The sequence below is a fragment of the Gopherus flavomarginatus genome, chromosome 7 (assembly GCF_025201925.1).
Source record: "Gopherus flavomarginatus isolate rGopFla2 chromosome 7, rGopFla2.mat.asm, whole genome shotgun sequence".
NCBI lineage: Eukaryota > Metazoa > Chordata > Testudines > Testudinidae > Gopherus > Gopherus flavomarginatus.
The window spans coordinates 83,378,878-83,397,853 of record NC_066623.1 but is presented as its reverse complement, the minus strand read 5'-3'; the positions used below and the strand labels follow the sequence as shown (position 1 = coordinate 83,397,853).

General features: G+C 40.2%; 2 protein-coding genes across 2 annotated transcripts in view; both read left to right on the top strand.

The window, feature by feature from the left end:
• Window positions 1–16,186, top strand: part of BRDT (bromodomain testis associated) — a 42,384-nt gene extending 26,198 nt beyond the window's left edge. Inside the window, exons 11-18 of the mRNA XM_050962120.1 lie at window positions 1,002–1,063; window positions 2,805–2,997; window positions 3,714–3,826; window positions 4,193–4,316; window positions 8,981–9,045; window positions 12,150–12,355; window positions 13,675–13,855; window positions 16,091–16,186. Coding sequence (XP_050818077.1) covers window positions 1,002–1,063; window positions 2,805–2,997; window positions 3,714–3,826; window positions 4,193–4,316; window positions 8,981–9,045; window positions 12,150–12,355; window positions 13,675–13,855; window positions 16,091–16,156 — 1,010 coding nt within the window. The 3' untranslated portion in view covers window positions 16,157–16,186. The remainder of the gene's footprint in view (window positions 1–1,001; window positions 1,064–2,804; window positions 2,998–3,713; window positions 3,827–4,192; window positions 4,317–8,980; window positions 9,046–12,149; window positions 12,356–13,674; window positions 13,856–16,090) is intronic.
• Window positions 16,187–18,208: 2,022 nt separating this feature from the next.
• Window positions 18,209–18,976, top strand: part of EPHX4 (epoxide hydrolase 4) — a 28,498-nt gene continuing 27,730 nt past the window's right edge. Inside the window, exon 1 of the mRNA XM_050962213.1 lies at window positions 18,209–18,623. Within this exon, the coding sequence (XP_050818170.1) occupies window positions 18,381–18,623 (243 nt within the window). The 5' untranslated portion in view covers window positions 18,209–18,380. The remainder of the gene's footprint in view (window positions 18,624–18,976) is intronic.

Here is an 18,976-nt window from a genome sequence, read left to right as displayed (position 1 = left end):
CACTAAGCTATGATACTTCTGTCTTGCAGTTTAAACTTAAGTTTAGAAACTTTGTGTTACTGAGCCATCTGCGACTACTTCAAATGTCTAATTATTTCACATACTGAATGACAATCTTTAAGTAAAAATAGAAGTAGTCTAAAAACATACAGAATGTATTTTGAACTTGAAATCATGTTAATTGAAAGCTAACATGCAGTCAACTTGTACAGCAAGTTTTCAGCTAGAAATACAGCTGCCTTTCACTTTAAATATTTTGTATGCTGCCATTGATTTAAAATATCCTATTCTGAAAGCCACGTACACTAATTTTAATTGTTAATCACTTCTTGTAATATACCATTTCATCTGAAATAAAAATATGGATGTAGTTAATGGATACTCTAAGGGCATATCTATGCTTTGAGCTGGAGATGTAACTTCTAGATCGAGGAGACATAAAGGTGCTAGCTGATAGAGCTAGTGCACTAAAAATAGAGCATGCCTGTGGTAGCAGGAGGGGCTGCCTGCCCTGAATATGTGCCTATGGTCTTGGATGGGTATGTACTTGAGGCTGCTAGCTGTCTAGGGCTGCTTTAAGTTCTATTGGGGGCTGTTCCAGCCACTGGAGTGTGCCAAAATACCATAGCCTCAATCTCTACTTAAGTTGGAAGTTCTGCTTCACATTGAATCCCACCCTTAGTCTGTGGTTTCTTTACACTTGTACAATACAAAAATTTACATTAAAGTGGCAATGGCAGCTAAAGTAGAGATCCCATTAGGACCCCATATGTGTGCTTAATTCTGTGCATTGAGTCCCATTGACTTCAGTGATGTTACACACATGCTTAACTTTGTGAACAGGAGTAAGCTCTCTGGGACAGGGATGATCGTTCAGTTCCCACAACAATGGATCTTGGACCTCTAGGTGCTGTTGCAATACAGATAATGTTTTGATGTATGATTCACATCTGTTGTATGATTTATAACAGTTTCTCACTTCACTTTATTTATGATTACAGAAATAGGCTCAAAGTCAAGTGGAACCAGACAGAATGGTGTGACTTCTAAAGAACAAATGGAGGTAAATTCACAGTTCTCTTGTTAGATTGCATATAACTTTGGATCTAGATTAAAAGGTTTGTCATTCACTGTGTAGTGTTGTTGGTGTTTGCTGAAATCACTTAAATAGATTTGTTCTCTGTTTGTTTGATACTAAAATTTTGAACATTTTAATTTGATTCTAATTTTGTTTACCTCACTCATAGGGAGGAACAAAGTTTGTTTGCTGCAGAAGTTCAAAGTTACACATGGCTGAAACACTCTGGCTAGAGCCCAGGTGCTGGGGTGGGAGCAGCATTTGGGGATCCTCCTTCCTTCATTACAGACAAGGGGAAAAAAATAGGGGATGGGGAGAAATATGGAGGCAACATTTAACTAAAAATGGTTAACAAGACTTATTTTTAAGTGTCTTTAACACAATCTCACCTTTCACACATTAAAGTGAATCAGCCTAATAAAGCATGCTAAGCACACTAAGGTCTCATCTTAGCTATAACCAAACAAATCTTCAAGTAAAATATTTAGTTCAGATATAGTGACAGATGTAGGAAGTATCCCAAACATTACAGCATCATCTGAACAATGAACAGATTTAAGAGGAACTAGCCTAACATGAAACTAAATACACCTCTACTCCGATATAATGCCACCCAATATAACATGAATTCGGATATAACGCGGTAAAGCAGCGCTCTAGGGGGGTGGGGATGCGCACTGCAGTGGATCAAAGAAAGTTGAATATAACTCAGTTTCACCTATAAGGCGGTAAGATTTTTTTGGCTCCCGAGGACAGCGTTATATCGAGGTAGAGGTGTATGTAGAACTCTTTTTTAACTCTTTTTCCACTCCTCTGAATACCCATCTTATATACTAGTGCAACTACTTGCATGTAACCCTCCCATTGCCTATGCTCATCCTTCAAATGTACTCGGAAAGATTCCAAATGAGAGGTGTGGCAGGGAGGAGAGGTGGCAGCTAGTATTTCAAAGTACTTTTACAAGAAAACTTCCACATCAATTTGCCCACACTGGACTCAATTCCCTTTCTCCACCTGCCCCCCCACTTTCTGGAAGAGTTTGAGTACTGCTCCTGTGCTTCAAATATACTGCTCCTCCTTTCAGAGCAGAGCACTTAGCCACATAGAGAAATCAGATGGCCTTCTTTATTCAGCAGCTATTTATTCACCCTCCATTATAGAGGGATTATGCAAGACCTCTTCTTAGAATATGCCTTTCACTCAGGCTCTGATCCTGCGAAGACTTAGGCATATGCTTAACTTTATTTACTGAGTAGCCTTTGCAAGATAGATGCTCAAATGTCTCCACAGTGAGATCCGTGCTACTGATGTATCTTGGCCTCTCCCTCGGAAAACTAAGACTTATAGAATGCTACTCCTATGCCACCAAGCTGGGCCTTAAATTTAATTTGTCTTGATGTCTCTACAACTTCCTCTGTAGTATACTTGGTATCTGAGTTAGAATATAGTGTATTTTTCAAAGTATCTACCAGACAGCAGGAGTTAATGCCACTTCAGTTTAAACTGTTAATTTAAATGAGTACATTTTTCTGCTGTCAAACCTACCGAATTCCTAACACATACTATACAGCACCAGTGACATCAGATATTATTTGTACTGTATTTTTAAGTGGAGTAGATCACTTTCAAATGCCCAGGTGGAAAGGTGAAGAGCTATAAAGGGTTAACTTTTTTATCAAATGCATGGTAATTTTTGATATTTAATTGCATTTAAATCTTCCTGCAGCAAGTACCACTGTCTTTACAAAAGACATCCTGCAATGCTATTCCTGAAGTGCAGACCTCATTTTCTTTTACTAGTAGCTTGCAAAATCAAAGATCATCAGAAACACAGCCTTCTCATAAAATACTACAGTGGCCTCAGCTTTTGCAACGTAGTCCACTTAAACTACCTGAACAAAGCATGCTATCTCCTTCAGGTAATATCTTTACACCAGAAAATGAAATGGCTATTATTGACATGAGACTGTCATTATAGCAAGAGAAGAAAATTGGTATTTGTCTTGTCAAGAATTCCTGTTTTTTGTTTTTTGGAGTTTGCTGGGAGGTGGGATGGAGGAAGTGTTTAGGTTAGAGACCCTGCAATAGCTTACATGTGTAGTGTTGAGCACCCTTTGTTCCATGTCATGGAGATCAAGCGACATTTAGCAGAATCCTGGTTGCTGAAATGCAGTCTACCAACACTTCAGATACTGTGGTTTTAGTAGGTGTCATTTTACTACTCTCAAATAGCAAAATAGAAAAGAGTAATGTGACTATAAAAAGTGACTCAAGATAAAAGGACATAATGCTGCATTGGTAAAGCTGGGTTTAAAGGAAAGAATATTAAATCCCTTACCTTTTAAAGGTATCTTGCAAATATTTAATGACAGCCGCCCCCGCCCAAAATCTGAAAGTTTATCATCCTTCCTCAGCTCTGGTATAAAACTGAATGAGCTGCTAGCTGATTATCCAGCTGGGAAGCTAACTAAAAATAGATGACTGTCCCAAAAAGTATCTAGCTGGAATGTACACTTGGCTATTCTGTGTCTTAAAATATTGTTGAGCTAATTTTGAGCATAGGTTACAGATTTGTTGACTCTGTATATTACAGGAAGTTGCACATTTAATTTCCATTTTTTCCCCCTCCACTCAGGTATAATCACAGTTATATCTCCACTGCACTCCACACCAGTACAGCAAAGGCCTCAAAATATTCCAAAGACATGCCAGCCTTTTGTCAGCCAGCCTACTCACATTGCCACAGAGGTGAATTGTCATTATTTATGCTAATTTATCTACAAATAGATTTCTCAAGTATTTTCATATAATTAACCTTTTTTCCTTTAAAATAAGTAGACCTAGTATCGCAACACTTCAGGCTTGTATTCCTACAACACTGGAGCAAAGTTTTGTTTTCCTGGAAATGCTGGTTGAGCTTAATTGAGCATTTTAGCTGTTCCATATGGGTCTAATCTAATTCCCATAATCAAATAGTGACTTAATTGCCTTTAATAGGAGCTGGATTGTGCTTTCTATGCCAAGATATGAAAGGAAAAGCTTTACAGCTGAAGGAATCACTAGCACAGATTAACTGATCAGAGTACACTTTGAAGACTTTCTTATCTCTCCTAGGCATCCAGTTCATCTTCCCAGGATATTCCAATGAGTGATGGCAAAGAATCTGGAAAATTAAATATTCTTCAAAACAATGTTTCTGGGGGAGTTGCTGGCTCAAAATCCATAAATCAAGAACAAAGTATGTATGGTCTTATTAGAAATGTAACTGAGATCAGGAGCATACACTTGAAATAAATGTATATGTGAACTTTCACGGTATGTTGGTCAAAATAAAGTAATACTAACTGTAATATTTGTTCACTAATTAGTACTGCATGCAAACAGTACTGTGACTATTTTTCCTGATCCACTTTGTTGTTGTGTTGATTCACTTAACAATTTACATAAAGCTAAGTAAAAATGGATGTCCGGTCCTCATTCTGGTTGTATCTGTTATGAAGACTATATAAAGCCAATGACCTTAAATTTGAAAAGGCTTAACTTTCCCTGCAGTCTAGTAGCGGAGACAAATAGCTTAATTCAGAAAGCTTGGACTAGTTAAATAAAAATTCATTCCAGTGATGCCCTGTTACATAATAGTAAAACTTTTTGCTGAACTTTAAAAGAATTCTCTACTGCCACTCCCTGGAGTGTCTCCAGGTGGCTTACTCTTTATTATCCGGCTTTTGTGGATAGCAGAGATCTGTCAAAATAAACAAATGCCCAAGAATTTTCCCTACTGTAGAAACAAATTGATAAAATACTGCTTCAGTCTTGCATCACTATTGAAAGAGCAGGGGCTACAGGTATCAGTATGTCCACTGCAGCACTTCATTTCCTTCTAAAGTTCTGCAATGCAGTCATGAGTAGGGAATTCTGCTGAAAAAGATGATCTGATGGCTTCATATTTCCTGGGCAATATATTAAAAGTAGCCCATAAACCACTGAGCAATTAGTACAGTAGGGTTGAAGGAGGATCCTGGTAAAGGGTCTGGGAATAACCTGTCTCTAGAACATAAAGTTCTTACTCACTTCAGACTTTCAAATAGGTATTGAGCTGGAGATCCTGTATTTCTGCAGGGGATGGCTTAACAGTTCTCAAACTGAGTCCCCACTGCAATAGTAGCTTGAGCTTCAGCTCACCTCCCTTGATGAGCTAGCTACTTCAAACTCAAAGCCCTAGGCTAGAAATTTTTGTGTGAACAAGAGCTGAATTAGCTTGAGTTGTGCCCCAAACTAACAATGCACTGAAGACACCCTCCTCCTCCTGTCCCCATTAATTTGAACATAAATAAAACAAATTTCAAACAAAACTTTGTGGAAACGGAAAAGCATATTTATTTCCAAACAATTAGCAGTGAAGATTGTCAATGAATAGCGTTAGAAATTTAGGGTTAACTAACGAACTTAATTATACCAAAACAATGCTTTCACACTGCAGTCTTAACCCTGCCCTTCTATACTGCAACACTTACTTAGTACCAATAATGTACTTTATGTATGCTAAAAAGCGCCTACCACTTTACAGTACTTGGTATCAGTTTTACATGAATTATAATTCAGTGCACAATCCTCAATGACAACGTGTGAACGCCTCTTTGCTTTTGAATTATTACCCACATGCTGTTCAACTGTAAACTTCAAGGCAAGGCCCTTGCTTTAATGTGTTTCAAAATGACAGGTACATCTTATAGCAATCTATATACATTTTTTTTGGAAAACACTGGTCTTTCATTCTCTTCTTCCATTCCTGTTCCCATCTTTTCTTTGTCTGAATGGTTTGCTCTTCCTTTTTTCCTCTCAACCTTTTCCTTCCTCATTGCCTATCTTCCCCATATCCCTACTTCTCTATCCCTCTTAGTTCTGTCCCCTTCAATCTTTTCCTTCAATCCTTCTCTACCTTTTCACCCACCACTCCTAAAGTTCTCACTTGGCAAGTAAAGGGGGCTGTGGGATGGTTCCTCTCCTCCTCACTGTCGAGATCACCAGAGTTGGGATGCTCTATTCCTGGCCCTAACAAAGGGGCAATAAAGCTGGAGTTCTTGTACATAAGAAGGCTGCTGCAGGAAGAATCTCAAGATTGAGAGGGTAAGAGAAGGGTTTTGCCCAGGGGCATATTATGAGTTGCTTAGTTTTTTGAGCCACAGGGGTGCGAGCACTAATTTGCTTATGTCTTTTTGTTTTGTTTTGTTTTTAGCTTTTAGTTTTTAAAAAAATAAATGAGCTCTGATCAATGCTCATTCATCAGCACCAGACTTGCTGTTGCAGGAGTAACCAGCATAGGAGCTATTTCCCAGTCACTCAACCTGAGCTTCCTACTAAGATTATTACATTTATTTTCCATTATTAAAACTCTGGGGGAAAATTGTTTGTCTTCCTTGAATAATAAAAGCAACTTAGACTTTGCTCCACAAGCTTGTGTGCTGCTTAATCCTCAGATGAAAGATGCTATATAAGTGCTAAGAACTACTATGTGCATCTTTACTGACATAATTCGACCTAAAACTTGCTTAAAAGAATCGTACGCTTGTCTGAACCACTTGTCAAGAGATCTTGCAGAAAAGCAAATCTAATTAGACATTGTTATGGTCATCTGTTTCCTAGACATAGTCAAGATGGCTTTCCTGAGCTCCAGGACTCAGTATTAGCACCACCCTTGTTCTTGCCAACTTGGCTGTCCTCTATTAAGTCCTGGTGGAGCTGCCTCACTACAGAAGCACCCCATGCCACTGTGAGCTCAAAGTACTGGCTCCTCAATGCACTCACAGCCTGGGACTCATGAATCTCATTAGTAATGAGATTCAGCACCTCTGCTGTCAAAGCCAAGGCAGGAAATGCCAGGTGGGAGCTAGCACCTCAATTTGCAGTTCCTGACTGCAGGCAGGCAGCTTTGTTACAAGGCCTGAGTTTTACCATCTTGCATTCATGCTCTTGAAGTGGAGATGAAGAGCGATTCCTGGTACTTAGTAAGGTCACCTACTAGGTTTTTGAAAGACCGCCATGAAGCCCTCTGTGTCTGCTTTGAGGAAAATCCTCTCCTGACCAAGAGTAAATGCTCCTTGTGCATGAAGTGCTGGTCTTCACAGCAGAGCCTCTTTTGCTGAAGATTATGCTCCAGGCTTCCTATCACCTTGACAATTCCAGATGCTTGTGTGGGGGCAAGGTGAAGAGCAGGGTGATGAAGGACATAATTGGCTTTGAAGTGAACCTCCAGTTCCCCTGAATCTAAGTAAATCTCCATGCTGGAGAAGCATGAAGAAGATAGTGACCTTTCTCCAGGTCTCATAGAAGCTGTCCAGACAAGTTTGAGTTCAGACTGGTCCAGAAATTTACAAGGGTCATCAGGGAGACATATTGGGGCTCAGACCCCCATCAATAGGGCTGCCTTGACTTGGTATCCTATTTTATTTGGCTAGCCAAAACTCTTCCTCATTTTAAGTTTAGTATGCTCATTTTCTGACTTTAATTTAAAAAGACTACTTGGGATGTTTTGCTTCTTGTAAAGATTGCTTTTGGAAAATTGCATTTGGAGACCACAGTTTAAATTTTCACCGAAGGCACTTTAATGTCTTAATGTTTTCTACATGTTTGTGAGCTCAGGATGCTTATGTAACTGCTTACATAATATTTTATCCTGTAGCTATCAAATCTGTTAAACATTTGGTAAGAATAATTCTACATAGAATTACTGAAACCCAGTTTAGTTACCTGGAGTAGATGATGGTGCGTTTTATCACAAAAAGGTGCAAGAGTATTAAACCTATGTTTTGTGCTATATCAAGGTGTAAAGCAGTTCCTTTGTGAAAAACAAAGGTTTAGCTTCCATCCCCAAAGCACTTAACAATCTAGATACAGAAATCCCTTCTGAGCACTAAAAAAGCAGTGATATCCGGGGTAAAAGCAGCATAATGCTTCTGTTACTGTGTGGTAATTCTGCCTATTGATTCAGTATGTTTTGCCTGAAATATACTTAGTCCTCTGCAATTCCACATACTTGTCAAGGTATTTCTAATATTACTCTAAGTGCACAATTCAAAAAAAAATGTTTTTTGGCAAAAACACTTGATATTTTGAGGTTTTCCTTTTGCAGTACATATAGTAGAGAGGAAATTTCATTTATATATGTTGAAATGAATGCTACTGAAATGGAATTTATAGTTTGCCTTTCAGATAGATAATTCATTTTGAAAGGCAATCAGTGTAACAAATAAGATAGTTACTCGGCGCACATACCTTTTATTTCTTAAACATTCTGTACCCTGGAGCTACTGGAAGTGGAAATGGGTTTACATGACTAGAAGACCTTACTGGCTGACCTACTTGTTTAAAAAGGTGGAAACTGGCAGGAGAAATGCTTTTATGCAGAATGTGAGGTTACTAAGTAACGGACTCCTCCCTCTCTAGAGGAGGCTGGGAACATCACAGAAGGGATAGAGTCAATCTCTGTTGGAGGGGGAGGGGAAAGGAGATGAGTAATGTACAAGTTTTGATTTTGTTTTCTCCCAGTCTAGTAACTAGAAATAGAAAGCACTGCAGTTTCTAAGAAGGCTTTTTGTCCTGCCTACATTAACTTTCTACGGGGAAAGTAGAGGTTCTAGAGAGAGCCTTCACAAAATGAAGGGTGGAACAAAACCTACAAACTCTATTCAAACATTTAAACTTCTAACTCAGGAAAGTGAAAGCACTTTAGGTATCTTTTTTTCTGCCTTAGTTGAGACTGATGAATTCAGGAGCTCCTCTGCCGCAAAATAAAAGCAGAGACCAACTTGTAAAGGACTTTTTCAGTGCGTTTCCATTCCAGAAATAGAAACATCTTCCAGATGATCAACACATGGCTCAAAGCTTATTCTGTTGTTCCAACAGGTCATTCTGACAGCACTGATGATAAAAACACACTAGATCCTACACTTCAAATTCTTCCTAAAAAGGTAGGAATATTGTCTTTTTTTTTTTTTTTTTTTTTTTTTTGGATGTCCTTCTTAAGACTCAAGGAAAAATTTTGCATATCTTATTTGAAGATCTTTAAAGTTTATTATAAAGCAGTGGCATCTTATCCAGGAATCTTCTCAAGTGACTTCTATGGCTTATGTGTTCATTGTCTCACAGACCTTGGGAGCTGTTGAAATCCATCTTCCAAAGACTCAAGCACATGTTTCTATTCCATGTCCTATTTTTTTTCTATTGGTTTATGCTGTTTTATGTCATGTTCTACTGTGACCAGATGCTTAACACAATTAATATTCACAACGAAGTGGAAGGCTCTTAGGCCAGAATAGGGAAAGAACATGTTTAGATAAGGTAGATGTATTCAAGTCAGCAGGGTCTGATGAAATTTACCCTAGAGTACTTAAGGAACTAGCCAAAGCAGTCTCCGAACTATTGCAATTATCTGAACTCCATGGAGGACAGGGGAGGTCCCAGAGAACTGAAGAAGGACAAACCCTACCTAACTTTGAACAGGAGGATCTGGGGAATTATATACCCATCATCCTAATTGCAATACCAAGAAAGATACTGCAACAAATACACAATTTATTTTAAACCTAGAGCATAACTGGGTGGTGAACTATCAACAGAGATTTGTCAAGAATAAATCATGTCAAATCCATCTAATTTCCTTCTTTGACAGGGTAACTGGCCTAGTGGGGTGTGTATGCGGGCGGGGCGGGGGAAGCAATAGATATCTATCTGGACTCTAGTAAGACTGTTAACACAGTCCCACCTGATGATCTCATAAGCAATCTAAAGAAATATAGTCTAGATGAAATTACTAAAAGTGGGTGCACAACTGGTTGAAAGACTGTACTCAAAGTAGTTCTCAATGGATTGCTATCAAAATGGGAGCACGTACAAGTGGTGGTCTGTCATGGGTCAGAAAGTGGTAAATATTTTTATTAATGACTTGGACAATGGAAGCAAGTATGCTCTATAATATTGGCATTGGTGAGGCCTCAGCTGGAGTACTCTGGCCAGTTTCGGGCCCCATGCTTTAAGAAAGATGTGGACAAATTGGGAGGGAGGGAAGAGACAGACACAGCAAAGGATAGCAACAAAAATAAGTTTAGGAAACGTGAACTATGAAGAAAAATTAAAGAATTGGACATATTTAGAGGAGAGAGAGCTGGGGGGGGACACATAAGTCTTCATATACATTGAGTTTGGTGACCAATTTGTTCTCCATATCCACCAAGGGTAGGCAAAATAGTAATCAGCTTAGGTTACACCAAGGGAGATTTAAGTTAGAAATTAGGAAATAACTATAAGGGATAGTTAAACACTTGAACACGTTACCTAGGAAGGTTATAGAAATCTCCAGTCACTGTGATTCCAAGACCGCTTAGACAAATATCCTTAAAGGATAGTCTAGGTATACTTAACCCTGCCTCAATATGGGGGTGATAGGTGGACTAGATGACCTCTTGAGGGCCTCTCCAGCCCTATATTTCTAGGAATTCACATCATAAAGTTAACATATCAAAACAAAGGACTCGGACTTCAAAACGTGTGCACCTGTACTATGCTGTTAACTAATGTGGTTTGACTCTTTTCAGGGTGTAGGGTTTTCTAATACTCGCATACATCTCCTCCACATTACACAATACTAGGTCATAGCAATACTTGAGAAAATGCCTCTAATAGTGCTGGAGTTCAAACTTTCATGTGGGACTAGGAAAGAATTTTTCATACCTCTATACCACAAAAAAAAGTTAAATAACTGATGATGATCCCACTACTATGCATGGGACCTGCTTGAGGATTTGGGGAGGGGTTAGTAAAAAAGTTGTTTTTCAGTATTCCTGAACTGCACTGGCTTATTTTTAGAAAATGGCAGGGAAAGGGGATCTTCCAGTTCCTGCCAACTTGCTGCTGCAGGAAAAGTTGATACTCGATAATATTTGCATAAGTGCCAGTTTTAGTTGTCCCCATAAGTTGTGGGCCTCGTGGTTCCTAGACCCTGAAGAGGTATGTTTAATCCTGGTAAATGTTTCTAGAATTCCTGTCAACACACTCCGCTCTTAAGTATTAATATAGGGCTTGTCTATGCTACTACTTATTTTGATGTAACTTGCATCGCTCAGGGGTGAGAAAAAGCCACCCCCGAGCGACATAAGTTGCAGCTACTTAGTGAGGTGTAAACACTGCTTTATGTTGGCAGGAGATGTTCTCCCACTGACATGGCTTCCACCTATCGTTGAGGTGGAGTAATTATGTCAATGAGATAGTGCTCTCTTGTCAGAATAGCACATCTTCACCAGATACACTACTGCTGTAGCGCGGTAGTGTAGAGTGTGTAGACTAGTCCTTAGTAAATTTCCATTGTTCCACGAGCTTATATTTTCTTCAACTATTAATATTTGGATTCAGATCCCAAGGCAGATATGTAATCAGTCGAACAAAATAAGATTTTCATAAAAACGCCTCTAAAAGTACTGTTTGTTAACCTAATATTGTGCATAGACTTTACAAAGGAAATCCCCCTACAGAGAACCTCTCACAGATCTACATGCATCCAACCATTTCCCCCTTTTTTCATATTTTTTTTTAACTGCAGGCCTGATAGGAGCTTTCATAGAACTGAGATGGGAGTTATGCGGGAGGAAAATATTGCCAATGCAGAGCGAGAGAGAGAGAGAGAGAGAGAGAGAGAGCGAGAGCGAGCGTGAAGCAGTCCTGAATGCATCTCATTCTGGGTCTAGAAAATCTGGTGCATATGCCCTAATAGGGGAGGATCTGGGGAAGATATTTAACAGATATGTCTATTGCTAGTAATCCATTTTTCTACAGAGTGGCATTATTTGAGAAAGCACACTTAGAATATCTGCAACAAAATTTGTTGAAAGTTTATATCTAATAAAACGTTCCTATTTGAAAACTGCACTGAAAAAGTTATGTGTTTTGCATCTTATGAGTGAAAATGTCCAGTGAAAACCAAGTGTTTTGTGAGTATAGTAAAGACTAAGTGATTTGTTTACAAAAGATGCAGATTAATATCACAAACTATTATGTGAATTAGTCACTTTTTAAATTTCAGGACATCAGAATTAAGAATGCAGACTCCTGGATAAATTTATGTAAAAAGATGGCACTTCCAGTTCCCATAAAGGCATCTCTGGAGAATTTCAAACAGTTCAGGAAAGCAGCACTAGAAAAGGAAGAAACTGAGCGAGCACAAGAGTTAAAGAGACAACTGGAACAAGCCAAGTGGAAAGGGAAAAACCCCTCTCAAGAAAAAGAGAGGTTTGTAATTCCTTATAACTGAGTAGAAAAATGACCCAATTTTGCATGTCCACTTTGTTTGTTTGTATCAAGTGCCTGTCAACTGGATTCTTGGATGGCTGTGTAGAATTAAGTTAATTTAATTTCTATTTAAAAAAAAAAAGACTTTAAACCAGTAAGGAATCAGTTTATTCATAAAGTACCACATGACTCCTTTGAAATATGCTATGTTGGTTTGTCCATGAAAGTGTGACTCAGCAGTCTGTCTGTTTAAGCTGATAATACAATTATTTAAGGATGTGTAATGAGCAACTGCATCAGTAGCCATAAGAGAATCAGTCATAAGCAATTTAGGACTCATCTACATTGGGAGATATTCTGGAATAGCTATTTCTGAGTAGCTCTGTGTGGATGTGTTCTTATTCTGGAATAAGAGGATCCATACATGGAGTTAATCAAGACTAGCTATCTGCTTTAAATTCAAGATAATTGCATTTTTGCACCTACACTGCTGTAACAGAACCACCTGTGGCAGAGCTGTAACAAAATTCTATTCCTAAAACGTGTAGGGATAGGCCCTGCATCTCCATTGAATCTGCACCAGTGTGTTGCATCCATCTTAACATGCAGTCAGTGCACTGCCAACTCTAGACACCTGTCAGAGCTGACAGTGCTGTTGGCAAGCCTCCATAATTCATGGACTGACAGCTCCTCTCCATTGCCTGCCATGCCCCTCAAAAATGCCTCTTTCCAGCGCTGCAAGTCCTCCAACGATAAGCCACTCACTGGATGAGACTGCTCTGTGCCCCATGCCATGCCCCTCACTTTGAACAGAAGAGAGGCATCAGTCGAATAAGTCATTGGGGTGGCTTGCCCTATTTTAGGCAGCAAGGGGTCACTTGATAGAGATTTTTTTTCTATCAGATTGGCCAGTCAAAGAGAAACAAGGCAGAAGCCATGAGTCTAGACTGGCTTCTGACATTTCCCCTACCTGACTTACAGGTAAGAAAATCCCCATTTTATATTCTTTGTACACAAAACTTAGTTCGTCTAAAAGAAATATACAATCTCCATATAGGTTTGTGGTGGGGAGTGTCAATGGTGCTTATTCCATTTTAAAAACAAAAATATTGCCACATAATGCTTATATTTGGGGGGAAGCTTTATATAATTAATGAACTTGTGCAATACATATTGTTGGACCACATTTAACGTATTGTGTACTAGGTAAGTGCTGATTAAGCTACTAACAGATGCTTTGGTTCAGTTGACATGTGTTAAGGCTACAGAAATAATGCTGAGGAAACAAAAGAATCAGACATTTTATTTTACTTTTTAAGGCCCCATGAAGGAGCAGAACTGGAATCCACTGGAATGAAAGCCAGTGAAGAGCCACAAAAAGAGAGGCCAAACAGCGAACCGCAACAACCACCTGAGGTTCAACAAAATATCCAGAAAGGTCTTGTCAAAGACCGTAACCTGGCTAGAAAAATGGAGCAGGAGCGCAGGCGGAGAGAAGCTGTAAGTCATGGAACGTTTTTCAACTATTAACTTTCGCTTTACTTACAAAATAGCACAAAATAAGGTGGACTAGATCCTTAGCTGGCATAAATCATTGTAGATTCATTTGAAGACAATGGAATTATGCTGATTTAAAATAGCTGAAGATCTGTCCCAGTAAATAAAGTTTGAGGCTTAAGATTCTGTGCTACACCTCCAGGAGGCACAACACAGAAATACAGAGTAATGGGGAAAGGGAGGTGCGAGGATCAGTGGTGGCTTAAGTCACTTTTGTGCCATTCCAATTTTGGGCTGCTCCAGGGGCTGGTGGTATAGGTTACTCTGCTACCCACAGCAGCATGAAATCCTCATAGTATTGTGTGCTCTTCCAGCCCCCAGCTTGCCTACTTATCCCCAGGATTAATGAAAGGGGCCAGTGTGGGTAATGCAAGGTGGGAAATTCTTCCTTAGCTGGTTAAGCGGCTTTTATGGTATCATACAGGGCCCACTGCAAGTGGATGAATCTCTGTCTAGTGTTCTTTTGCATCCTAAAGTAAACTGACTGTAGTTGATCCAATAACTCAAATTCCTTTTACCTCTGGGATATTCTTAAGGGAAAATTTCTAAGAGTAAATTATCATGGAACAATAAATGTGATTGATTAGGATATTTTGTCAGTGCTAAATTGGCACCTCTGTCACTCTCATTTAGAACTTTGGCCTTTGCTGGGTACAGAGGCTGAAAGACTCTTTCCCTTTGAAAAGGTCACTCAGAATACACTGTCACCCTGGAAGTCACGTAGGGAAGCTTATGCTGCTGCTGCTGCCCATGCAAAGTTCCTGTTCCAAAGAACGTCCTTCATAAACAGTTATCAACTCTAGCTGGCACTCTTCACAAGCACTACATTAATTTACAATTTAAGTAATCTGTTTGCCAAGTTTCTTTCAAAACTGGAGCATGCATCTTCCTTATGATGTAAGTCTGATTGTCAGGATATACTACTCCAGTCTTTTAACCCAATGATTTGGAAAAGTCTCTCCCATGTAAGAAATGTAGCTTGGCTAAACCACAGCTGACTCCTCAGTCTGCAAAATGCTTTTGTCTAAACTTGGCATTTCATTGATATTTCAGTAAAGTTTTGGGTAAGTTGGTGTAACCTAATCTTTTTTAGAAAGTGTAAATGTTGCTACAATCACCTGTCTTTTAGAGCCTGCTCCAAAGCCCACTGAAGTTGATGGAAAGATCCCCATTCACTACAATGGACTTTGGATCAGGCTCTTGGCATCTGCAACTCTAGGCTCTCCAGAGTTTCCAGATTAGCTATTGTGGAATAGCTATTCCACCATACATGTTCCAGAATAGTTTTCTGGATAGACACTCTTATTCCAGAATTAGTGTCTTTTTCCAGTTTAGGTTAATCCAAAATGAATTAGTGTGTCCACACAGTAAACTACTCTGGAATAGGTATTGCACTTTAAATTCACACCCTACCTTAATCTGAAACTTTCAAATGTTGACAGCCGTCAGACTCTTCAAGGACATACACATGCACAAAAAGCAGACATAGTAACATCAGTGATTGTGCAACAGAATAATCCTACAAAAACAAAACATTCTGTGTGTGTGTGTGTGTGTCTGACAGTGCTCATCAGATCAGAACATTAAGAGACAGCAAAATTTAAGGTTACAAGAATTCTGGTCTCTGAATATCTCAGAGCAGAAGTCTTGTAAGTTGTCCATCTGTGCTCCCTTAGTATGTCTGTTTTGAACTTAATGTTGGTATTACAGATCAAATTTAAAACAAGAGAAATTCCCTCTAGCCCTATTAGAGTAGGTAAATAAACATCTTATCTTTCTCTCCCATCACCATTGGTTACAGAAATGTCTTTCTAATCAGAAGTGCTTGCCTTTTCAATTCACTTCCAACTATCAAATTCTTTAGAAGTCTTTCTCCTGATACCATGAAGTGATTGTCACAGCCACAGGCTGACTTTTTTTTAAAAAGAATGTTTTAAATACATACTGAAAGTCCACCTGCAATGATGAGAAAAGGAAGTGGACATGTTACTTTCAATTTTTTAAATTTCTTTTAATGCAGTTTGGATAATGTCTAGTGTTATTGTGGATGCCACTATAAACAAGCAATAGATGTGCTGTCACGTTAGTAGTTTAGAAGAGATTTTTCTCACTCATTATGGTATTCCTTTTGTCTGTGATAACTCTTATTATGAAGCCTTTTGTTTCACTTTCCTGTAGATGACTGGTACCATTGACATGAACCTGCAGAGTGATATAATGGCAACTTTTGAAGAAAATCTTTAGTGGAATTTTGGACACTGGAAAAAGTTGCAACCCTGGCCACAGTCCTTGAGTGACACTGTACCCAATAGAATGATACAAGTGGCTAAATATGTGTGCTATACTGTTGAGATAGATAAATATTGTTTAGACCACTTTGAAGAGCTGTAAACTGCTGTCGTGTGTGTTTAATTTGCATAGCACTGTTAAATATTAAAAGTATGCATTGACACACAAAAAGATCACAGGGTATTTTTGTTGCTTGCATTTATAATCTGTCAAATCTACTTGTTGCTAGCTAGTTGAGCATGGTCCTGTTTGATTGCATATACATGTTACTATTTAAAATACATTGTAGAGATTTTTTTGGAATATATGTACCTCCCTGTTTTTGAGTTTAGAACTTTTAAAAGCAATTATCTCTCAGAACCATTCCAGAAGCTTTTTAAAAATATATTGCCCACAGCTGATTTTTCTTATTTTCACTGGCTGTTTCTGGTTATACACTGCATTTACATGTGGTGTTAAATACTTTGGAGAAGTTATCCAAACCATAGTAACTTTTGTCTCTTCAAAAGCATTTTATTTTGATTAAACAGTGAAGATATCACTTTTTAATTAACACATAAATGTGTTGTTTAATAAAAAACTGGACTTCTGCAAAGACCTTGTAATAGTGACCATCTATATTATCTGGAAATAATTTGTATTTAAAGAACTACAGTTGTGGAACTTTTGCATTTTCTGTACTTGACCTACACTTCCATTTGCCAAATTCTGTTCACTTAACCTGCCTTTACTTGGTTAAAAATGTTTACTATAAAATACAGGAACAAAAAAGTTGAGGTTGCTTGAAAAGCAGGCAAGCTGGAGTACTTACCTAATCATTCATATTTCATACCCAAAGAAATTTTTTAGAACTAAAATGCTTGTAGTTCTGGGTAACATTTAAAGATCAATCTGTCTCTTAACCTTCAAAAATTGTTGGGTTTTTTTATGTGCCTAGTATGTAGCAGCCCCAATCAGGATCAGAATATGATTGTACTATTTTAATATAACTGGAAGAAGAGGGGAAAACGACTTGCCAAAAAGTACATAAAAGGTTGCAGAATCCTCATTACACTTTAGAACTTCCTACCTTCCACCTGTCTGCTCCTGCCTCCTAACAGCCGCTAACCTCTATCTTCCTCTGCTCTAGCAAATTACACTCCCCGGCAGGGAGCTGATATGTACTCAACCATTATAGATCTACTGTCTGACTGTCCCTAACACAAAAGCGACTGTTTCAGACTTCAGGTTTAATACCCCATTCAGATGAATTAAGAGCAGCTCACTTCTCTTAAAGCCACTGTTTGTCGGGCTGCAACCTTGAGCCTACATCCCCGCATCAGTTTATGGATCATATTTTCATTATGAGTTGGGTATTTAATATTATAATGAAAACTTAAATTTAGTATAGGTAAGACTGATGCAGTAACCTGTGCTTCTGTGTACTCCTGTTCAAGACAGGGCCTTGCGCACAGAGCGGAAAGCCAAGGGCGATGAAGGATAGGGCTGTGGTTAAGACACTGCCAGGGGAGGGAGACTAGAGTAGACTTAATTTCCAGCTCTGCCACTGACTTTCTAAGGGACTTAGCTAAGGTCACGTAATGTCGCAGCTGAGCACGAGGACATTCTTCCTAGCTCAAAAGGGGGGTGCTGGTGAGACACTCAGAGCAGGTGATGAGTGAGCTCCCCTGGGCTGGCTGAGTCCCCCAAGTCCAGCCTGGACGCTGGGGGCTCGGGGCGGGGCTGTCCCCTGGTTCTGGGTGTAGAAGATCCTTGACTTCCCCGGGCGTGGCCGCAGGCCGGGCTGACGGCGCCTGGCTGGGGCACAGGGGGTGCTACCTCTGCCAAGGTAGGTGCGCAGCGCACGGGGCTGCTTGCGGCTGACCTGCGCTGGGTTGTTGGCCGCTGCCTTGGAGCCGGGGGCTGCGGGAGGCCCTCTGCGCCATTCCCGCTGGTGGGGGGCCGGGGCTGGGAGGGAGCCGAGGACCCTGTGCCTGCCCCCCGTGTGGCGCTGCCCCGCCCGGCTGCAGGAGCCAGCCTCCTGCCTGGCTGCTCTCGGTCACGCCGGCTGCTGCTGGCCGGCTCCCTGCTGCTGGCGTGAGGCAGACGTGCCGGTGGCTTGGCTGGGCTGGGCTCCCTGCCGCGGAGCCCATCCCCTGACGCTGGTGGGGAGGGAGGATTGAGGAGCAGCCGCCGCCTAATGGCGAGCCCCGCTGGTTGTTTACCGTGGCTCCCGGGCGGGTTCATGGTGACGGTCAGGGCTCTGCTCTTTTGGGCGCTGGTGTATAGCTACTGCGCCGTCTGCGCCTGCATAGAGCTGCTGAAACTTTTGTGGAGCATAGGAAGGAGTCCAGGCAAGACCTTCCAGCGGTTCATCCGGGAGAATCCTCCAGCCTGCCTCAGTGATCCCTCCCTGGGCACCCACTGCTACGTGAGAATTAAGGTAAAGGCGCTTGGTTTCTGTGCTAATCACTAATACGGGGGTGCGAGGGGGTTACCTGGCTGCTGCTAAACATAAATAACAGGTGACTCGCTCTCTTTGCTTGTAAAACCCGAGGGAGTGGGGTGGGGACTGGCTAGTCTCTTGCATTTCCCCTTCTTTTCTCTCTGAAGATCTGCTGTAGCGCCGTTTGTTTCTTGGGTTGGTGCTGAAGGGAAAGGGACGCTGTGTGTACAGTATTTGATTCATTCAAAGGAAAGGGAATGGTCATGGTTCTCTCTTCGTTTTAGTGTGTGCCGTGTAGTCACATTTAGAACCCGTTCTGTGTGCATCGCAAAGATGGGGTTTGCAAACAG